Below are 9,529 nucleotides of genomic sequence, written 5' to 3' on the forward strand. Positions count from 1 at the left end.
GAGGTTTGGAGAGAGGGATGCCAATTTTTATAAAGTGTATGAGGTGGAGGCAAAAAGAGAGTGAGAGACAAGACTAAGAGGGGAAAAGAAAATGAAGAGGGAGAGTTGCTCGCTTTCCATCAGCAGTGCTGTGATCAATATCAGTGTCTGACAGGGCAGTGCTCCAGCCCTTACCGTAAATCACTTCCTTTTATGATGGAACCTCTAAATCATACACACACACAATAAATGACCTGCTGCAAACACATGCGCACACATATACACACAGGTCCATGTACATTCAATGATACAATGGCCCACTTCAGTGCACCAGCATTAGAAATTTATGTCCGCATTCCCAAAAATACAGGCAATAAACAGCACTAAGGGAGCAGGAAAATATGACCTATGTCCAGCAGAAGCACAATGAACAACTTCAGTAAAAAAATACTGGAGTCAGCACTCGATTAATGCACAATTTGTGCTCGGGATTTACACTAAACAAGAACAAGTGTTCAGGTCTGAGAGAATGAAGAATGACTCCTGATGGGATCATTTCAACAAGCATGGGAATGTTTATATCTTTCCATGAACATTTAGGGAATAGAAATTAATCAACCTTCATTTCCAAAACATATGCTGTGATTATCAGCCAAGCCACAGCATTGAACAATAATAAGTAATGGCCAAATAAAACTAATACATCTGCAATGAAGACATCATCCCACAGAAAAGAGACGTGGATCGCTAATCAGACAGCTAGGTGGGTAGCTAGCCAGACAGACAGATATCCAAACCATAGATAAATAGATAAAGAAAGGACGAGCTGTCTCCACTTCCTCCCACTGTACAAAGTGAAGCCAGAATATTTCAGATACGGGCGCTGTCATCTTGGACTAGTGAGGTCATTCGGCAGCTCTGCGTGGTCGTGAGCTGTGGTATCAAGTTTCCACCCAAAATGCTTCCCCGACCCAATCAGACCACAATGTGAACCGTCAATCGTGATGACACACCTCTGTTTTATGGAATCAAATAGCTAATTGAAACTTAAACTTATGACAAAGTGAGTTTGGGTTTTTAGTTCAGTTTAGTGGCTAATGTGCCATTCGCTAACATGTAGGTGGCCGGATTTATGAGCTATACTGCAGCCAGCCACCAGGGGGCAATCAAAATGTTTTGGCTTCACTTTTGGGGAACTGTCAAGCCGACCATCTTTATATACAGTCCATGATTCAGACAGACAGCTAGTTAGCAAGCCCAACAGATACACAGACAGCAGATTTAGTTAAATAATACTCACTGGTTCAGTTCCACATCCAAAATGAATTTCATGCCAAAGGCGTCAACTTGAAAGCTTGCTTGGGCAACATGGTTCACCTAAGAAAAAGTAGAGAAGACATGTTATTTAGTATTACTAAAGGCAGCCATTATCATATTCATGGATCAATTCAATATCATATGCAAGGATCAATTCTCATCTACATTGACGGATGGCTGCATTGTCTTTTTCAGCACTAATCAGCACTAAGAATAAGACTGCTTACATTAAGATAACAAGGTCTTTCTTTCTGCAAAGGATCTCAGTCAACTCTTCAATGCTACGATTTAGTTTATGTAATACCCACTCACACACAAACACGCTCATGCACATAGGCTATTATTTTACCTCGATGACCGCTCATTTCTATGTTTACCAGACTGGTTTTGTAACTGTTTCACAATGCCAAGGATTCATTAAAATTCCTAAAACCATATTGAACCATATTTTTCTCTGGCAGCAGTGATTTATATACACAGACACAGAAATGCTCTTTCTACTCTGACGACATGTGCTGTGTATGATTGATTTTGCTGGAGGAGGGTCTGATTCATTCCCAGTTCTGGGCACATATGGCTTCATTGCACATCCTCTGGTCAATCAGGACTCCCCACAGTAATTCCTGTGCAGGTCCAAGGGAGTCCCAGAGCTGAGCTAAAACACAGCCCACCATCCCCCAGGCTCGGCCTGCGGGCTACCGTTATTACACACCGGACACTGCATGACAACGAGGGGAGGAGGGGTGTGTGTTTTTTTTTTTGTTTCCATTTGAGGAGGTGCCCCAGTGCTCACCCATGGATGACCTTAGCCCGTGAGGTCCCCAATGACCACAGACTCTTTTGTTTGTAGGCGTGTGTCCGTGCGTGGTCAATGCATATATGAGCGGGTACAAGAGGGTGTGTGTGTGTGTGTGTGTGTGTGTGTGTGTGTGAGCACGTACAAAGGGCAATCCCTTTCCATGGCACACTTGTGTTGAAATCTTATCTGGCAGATTGGATCCATGATGGGAGGAGGTACCAGTAATTGTGTTTAATGAAAGCACATCAGGCCAGGCTAATATTCTGAGGCCAGCACTGGCTCTTCTTACATTGATTTCTGAATTATAGCAGGCCGGACTTTCCACTCATGACTGTGGAAGTATGACTGTAAGTGCTATCAATGCACTGTGCACAGACAGAGAGGCAGGAAGGCGAACATGCAAACCAACACGCACTGATTCCACTCGGAGCGTTTGTTTTTCCACCAAAACAACACGAGCACTTTGCTGAACTCCCCACTGCTCATTCAGCGGTGAGGCTGTTTGTGTGTAAGACTGAAAATAGGCAATGCAACAGAAGTCTATAAATAACTTCCTGTGTCACACATTTACAGAACTATTTGACAGATTTGTTTTTAGGCTGTTGATCTAAAAACAGCCAAATAACTGATCAAACTTTGTGCAAGTGACATCACGGCTGATTGCAGACCAGATTCATCTCTCTGGAGAATAGGAGACTCAGAACATCAAAAATCTAATCAAAGATGCACCTGGCTGTCTCCTCCTCCTCCTACCTTGGATCTATTCCCCACTTGCCATGAAGATTTTATAGCTTAATAAGACAGGGTTCGTACAGCTTTTTAAGAGTAAAATTCAAGCACTTTAAAGCATGAAAAACATCAGGTTTACCGATTTTATTTACACTGACACTTTAGTTTACCAGCTGTTTCTATTACCTTTTATTGTTTGTATTGTTATGATTATTTAATGCTTGCTACTTTCCAGGTAAGCGTTAAAAAAAAACGTATCTAGCTATTAGCTAGCTTAGCTTGTCTGGTGCGAGACGCCGGGAGACAACAAACAAATGTACTGAGGGGACTTTTATTTCAAATATTTAAAAAAAATTGATTTACGTGGGTGATTGTATAGATGAAACACCTGATAATGTTAAAAAATTAAGCACTTTTTAAGGAGTATTTTTTAATTTAGACATATCCCTCACTTTGAAAGTATAAAGTACAAACCGTGATAAGAACTTTGAGGCTGTTATTGCTTGTTATTTTTTTACAAGCGTTAGCTGACACAACACATTTTTCAGAGTTAAACAAACACCTCTCCTGAGCTGTAAATTCATGAATTACTCGCTTTTTTTCACAGAGGGTAATTGACTCGTAAAAATATGATTTTAGCCATGATGTGATATGATCTGACTTGAGAAATCTATAGAGTAAAAAAAAAAAGCTTCTTTGCTCTGCAGGAATAAGTCTTCTGGCTTTAAACTCCAGTTCACAGACAGAGTTTGTGGCACGACAAACCTGTGATGAAGGTTAGTATCAGCTTCAAAAGGAAAATATTAAAATGATATCTGATGGCAGATGGTTCCTATTAGCTTGTTTACCCATCGGGCTGCAGCTCTGTCTGAGGTGTGAGAGAGACAAAGGGTTAACACCTCCCTGCAGCACCCATCTGTAGCCCTCTCTGCTCTCTGAGCCCTGAACAGGCTAGCCTACACAAACCTAAGCCGCACAAATTAAAAACGCATGACAGGGTTTCACAATGCTAATTGACTCATCTCTTGAAATGAACCCAGCAGACACACTGCTTCACTGAACTGAATCAGTGAACACACTTATAGTGATTATGAATTTTGCTGCACTGTATCGGTTATCACCGGACAAACAGTTCTGGTAGGCTTTCGATAATCAGAGACAGCTTTATGCATCATTTTATCAAGTGATGGATTCAGAGGGTGATTGTATCCAAACTTACTACAAAACAAAGTTCAACCCATAAAAAGCAGACTTTACTTAAAAGCCTACAGTGCTTTGTGTGTTCCAAAATAATATTAGATAACTATTAACCTATAAAAACATGCATATTGACAATTAAATGAATTAATTATCCAACAACATATTTCCTGCAGATTATTACAGTAAATAATTAGATTTTGGGTTAGTAAAGCCAAAAAAATACTGGATTTTTTTTAGGCAAATGCAAAAGTATTTTTTAAATTTCATATCTGATTTCTAAAAGAATCCAATAATTACACACGAGCCAAGTTCATTAACATGAATCCCATTGCATTAAACAACATTTTTGATAAGGAATCCTCAAATTCAGTTATTAAAGAACTGTGTATATTTGCATAAACCAAAGTTTATCAGTTTGAACATAAAACATATTGTCTTTGAACAGTTTTCACTTAAATAAATGTCACCAAGGATTAGCAAATTATCCCATTCTGTTTTGTTTACGTTTTAGACACCGAATCAGGGTTGTACCAAAGTGTTGTATTCTCAACAGTTTGTCTGATATTTTACGTACACACAGTGGTTCATATTATATGTTATCCCACAAAATGTGACTGGTCTATTTAACACTCTAAAAACAGTCGCTGTTTTAAACATGTTGTATTTGTTAGGAGACAAAACCTATTGGTAAATTTTAGGCAAACAAAACTACTTGGTTAAGGTTCAGAAAAAAGAACAGGGTTGGGGTTAAAATAACTACATCCGTATGTAACTACTGGACGCAGTTAAGATGCTCCTGTAGATGTTCATCATGATGTTTCATCGCTATATCCGTTGTACGGCATTGCTTAACATCCTGCTTTAAAATCAAAATGACTATGTCAAATAGAAGTTGAAGCCTAACAATAGCAAACATTGCCTTCTGTCACACAATTATGTGGTTTTTCTACAAATGTTAGTGTATTAATTTTCATAGATTATACCTAAGAACAGTGGATGAGAATGGCCTGGCCAAAGTGAGACTTTTAACACTTAAATAAACTTCAACATCAGCGCCCTCCGGTGGACCGACTATCTTTAAATAGTGTAACTTCTGTATTTCTCTGCTGAAATTTATTGATACATATTGGCTGCCATATAACTTACATCATACAAAATGTTCTGATAATATCGTCCCCTCAGAGAACAGTAAACCTCTGCTGACTTTCATTTAGGACTAAAGTGATACATGCTGCCTAATGGGACATGAGCTGGTATTATAGGTGAAGCAGCTGCTGGGACAGCAACCCAGCTGGACACACAAGATGCAACTTATCACTAAATTAGTAATCATCCCTGTTGGCCAGATGACTATAGCTTGTTTCCTACAGTAATTGTGCAGAGTAACAATAGAGGACCAATCACTAAACTGGATATTTTCTACCCGTTTAAAGGCTGTGGTCTGTTTTTTTGCATGTGGCAAAGCTGACCCATATAGCACCTGCAGACAGTCTAATTAGTGCGGCCTGTTTCCGCCTAAATGTTTCAAGCTTCTTGTGTTTTGCTTGTAATTAACTAATTATTAATTTCCCCTCTGAGGACAAGGGCAGAGGAGGAGATGAATCAATACAAACATAAACACGCAGGAAACAGAGAGCAGCACACACAATCACACACACACAGCCTCCATGCAGACACTCCTCTCCTCATGACAACACTGGAGGAAACACAGTGTACCTGTGTGGAGCCGGAGCTGGCTTTCACCCTGGTGCTGAGCTCATCCTCTGTGATCTGGCTGTGGTTGAGCCTGCTGTAGAGCAGGCGGAGAGGCACCGTGTCCTCCTTCCCGACAAACCTGCCTGCATCACGAAGAGCCTTCAAGCTCGACAAGGCGTCTCCTGCACAGAGAGGAAAACAACGATTTCATCAGCAACCCGTCCCTCCGTGCAGGAAAGCACAAGTGACACAGAGATTCATCACAAACACCGCCATCTGAAATGTCGATTGGTCCTATTTCCTTTGATAACACGAAACAGCTACAGGCTACATGCATATTTTAGATGGAGACCACGAAGTAGCCGAAGCTATGATACAAAAAACAAACAAACACAGGCCTATTAATGGTGATCTCACGCCTTTTTTTGCGTTACAATTATTAATATAATATCTTAAATAACATCAGTTACCATTTTGGGCATTAGGGCTGCTCTGGTGACCGACGTGCATCAATCCACAGACGCACAAAAGGGAAATCCACCATCGCGGGCGCATCATCAGCATCATCACCTTTCTCTCTGTTGTTGGAAATTATAAAACAATGCGGTATTCCAGGAGCAGGCTCTCGGGGTCCTGCCTTCGCTAGGGGAGCTTGAAAACGGGGCTGGTCGTCTGGGTAGCGCAGTCCCTCTGGTTGGGGGCCATCGGGGTCCTTACGAGTCTGAACGCCGAGCGCGTCTGAGCGCACAGAGACCCCGCGGATCAGCAGCACGGAGGAGGCGAGGAGAGAGAGAGAGAGAGGGAGGGAGGGAGAGGGAGGGATGTAGGGGAGGAGAGAACTGGGGACACCTCCTTAAAACACATCAATATCCAGCGGCTCACTGCAGAAACGCCTAATGCATAAATATGAGCGAGCAGTGGAGACAGGATGGAGGAAAGCTGAGGGCCCGGCCTTCAACCGAATGGACCGACTGGGACGATAACAGCACCTCCTCCACCTCCTCCACCTTCCTCCATGTTCCACTGCTGCAGGAGCGCCATTCCTGCCAAAATCTGCCTGTTGTTAACAACATGAGTCACTCCATCATCTGTCGAGTCAATGACGAGAAAATCAATGCATTCCTGTGTGTGTGTGTGTGTGTGTGTGTGGTACCATGGTTGCCTCCTAGTAACGGATTACATGTATTCAGGATTATGTAATCAGGTTACAAAATCAGACCGGATTACATTTTCTAAACATATATAGAAAGACTGTAGTTACATTGATGAACTTTTCTAATTATATCTTTAAAATATGGCAATATATTCATTTAATTATTTTTACATTTTTTCATGCTAGGAACTGCTTGACAGATAAACATTTTGAGCAAGTGCTCCTTTTGTGTTACAAAAGCAACTCCTCCCTGTAGACTTTGCTACAAAAACGTAAACAAAAGGAGCAATGCAGTACACGTTTATACCAGCAAGGAAAATTATCTGAACAATACTACATGCTGAATATGTTCTACTGTATGACAAAGTAAGTTAACCTTTCAGGTTGCCAGTTTTGTTAATGGTAACGTATCTTATAACTAACAAACTTTTGAAGTTTGGTGTTTTTATTTTATTTTTTTACATAGAAAATGGAAGATGAACATTTTGAGAAAGTGCTCCTCTTGCTTTACAAGTCTGAGCCCAATGTGCCTTTAAACATGGGCAACAGAAACTTACACAAAAGAAATAGCATCCTGCACGTTATAGTAAACAAACAATACCATAAGCGAGAATGTTTGCTTTTTCTATATAGTTATTCTAATACCTGACATATGGTTCCACAGGGTCAGGTCCTGAAGAAATCATGCAGGTTCTCCATGGAGGCCCATGCCCTTGTGCTGGGCCTGCTGGAAGACAAGGAGGCAAAGGAGAACCAGGACTAAATGGGGCAGATTGTCAGATCCTGCTGCAGTAGGAAAGTGGTTTGAGGCCCTCGGGAAACATGTGGGGATCCCATAACAAGAGGTTCAAACGGTGAAGCCAAGGTTAAGCAAGTGAAGCCTTCCTTAGAATTATAAAGCTCACAGAATGTAATGTTATAAATAATTATGTTATGATTTAGTTATTAAGATAGTGTGTGTAATGATTAGACGCATAGTTATGTGTAACCAGCTATTAGGGGTAAGGAATAGATGAGTAATGATGACAGTGATCAAATAATAGTCATATAACAATGATAAGTAGGCCCACCAACTCATGAGATTTTAGGAGAATCACAAATTATAGAATGATTAGAGTAGTTAAGATGATTAACTTTGTATTGACCTATGATATGCGACTAGACATGATGACAAGGCATAGTGTGTGTGTGTGTGTGTGTGTGTGTGTGTAAAACTGATTATGTAGCATATAGTTGGGTAGTCCACGGTTGTCCGTCTGGTTCCTGAGTTAACAAAAGTTTCGGTCAGCTACGGGAAAGAAGCGGAATTATTGTATAATTATAGTCCTAACGACCTTAAGGGTAAATACAGGACAAGAGACCCTAATTAATCAGCAGTCTGATGCTCCTCCCACATGGGCCGCAGAACTCCTCAAGTGAAAGTCCCTTATAACTGCTTTTAAGAGGATTGCATTTTTGTGGCTGCATCCACTTTTTAAGTGCAATATTTTTGATGTTTGATTTTGAAGTAATCCAACTGTACTCAGATAACAACAAGCCTTTTTGTGATTCAATGGGTTATATATATATATATATATATATATATATATATATATATATATATTCTATATTAATTCACCTTTCCTGATAACTGGCACTTAGTGGAGGATATTTGCACTGACCAAGTACAATGTACAATGACAAATATGGTGGTGATATTGTTTTTGGGGAGGTTTTATAGTTTTTCCCATATAAAGGCTGCAACAGTAGCTAGCTCACAAGCTTGTAAATTCCAGTCATATTTTCCAGTTTTGGCAAAGCAAACACAAACGTTTAGAAAATCCTGAGCTGTTTCTCATCTACACACAGAGATTCTTTATGCACGTCTTTGACATGTGTATCTTCCGTAAAAATCTTAAAACCGTTGACACCAGGCAGCATCACCAACCTCCATTAGGTGACTGTAACACTAGACCTAAACCTGCAGATGCTTCGACCTGGTGTGGAGATTGCCCCAGAAACACGCAGCACATCTCACCGAGTTAATGAGCTGATGAGAATGATTTTTTCCACACACACACACACACATTAGGATTGTTTACTGGAGGAGCGGCTGTGGCTCTGGGGAAAGAGTTCAACAGAATTTGGGACAATGAATATTTTAAAAGCCAGTTAATGTTTATCTGGATTGAAAACAGACACCTTGCCTTCAATAAACACTCACTTCTCCCATTTTTTTCTGGGTTCAAAACACCTTATTCAATATAACTGAACTAAAAGACTAAGACTAAAAAACAAAAACTAACAGCTTAGTTGTATCTTCTCCCTGTGTCTGTGTGGCTTTTTTCCACCAGTTTAAAGACATGGAAGGATAAAAGAGAAAACATTTGTACTGAAGGTGTGTACATTTAAGTGAAAATGGTTGTCTATGCAAGTTAGTGTGTTTCCACCCAACCTCTGTAACCATGCAAACGATAAAAGAGGTAGAGGATAATGGATGTGTGCATGAGGCAGGAATAGTTTGTGCACTATAATCATAAAAGCACAGAAGCAGCAGGTTATAATGTGTAGGAGAGGCGACATAATGACCATAATGTCTGCATTCATTGTTGCCTTTGCCAGTTTATTTGCAGCTGTGTGTTTTCAGCTTGTACCTCAGAACATGTTTTTGCTTTTTC

General features: G+C 40.4%; 1 protein-coding gene across 2 annotated transcripts in view; it reads right to left on the reverse strand.

Moving 5' to 3' along the window:
• The window catches only part of adam22 (ADAM metallopeptidase domain 22), a 90,692-nt gene extending 84,247 nt beyond the window's left edge, over nt 1-6,445 (reverse strand). For both annotated transcript variants that reach the window (XM_059340304.1, XM_059340302.1), the window contains exons 1-3: nt 6,190-6,445; nt 5,741-5,901; nt 1,280-1,356 (exon numbers count right to left, since the gene is read on the reverse strand). In XM_059340304.1, coding sequence (XP_059196287.1) covers nt 1,280-1,356; nt 5,741-5,901; nt 6,190-6,286 — 335 coding nt within the window. In that variant the 5' untranslated portion in view covers nt 6,287-6,445. The remainder of the gene's footprint in view (nt 1-1,279; nt 1,357-5,740; nt 5,902-6,189) is intronic.
• Nucleotides 6,446-9,529: the final 3,084 nt, after the last annotated feature.

This window comes from Centropristis striata, chromosome 8 (genome assembly GCF_030273125.1).
Source record: "Centropristis striata isolate RG_2023a ecotype Rhode Island chromosome 8, C.striata_1.0, whole genome shotgun sequence".
Lineage (NCBI taxonomy): Eukaryota > Metazoa > Chordata > Actinopteri > Perciformes > Serranidae > Centropristis > Centropristis striata.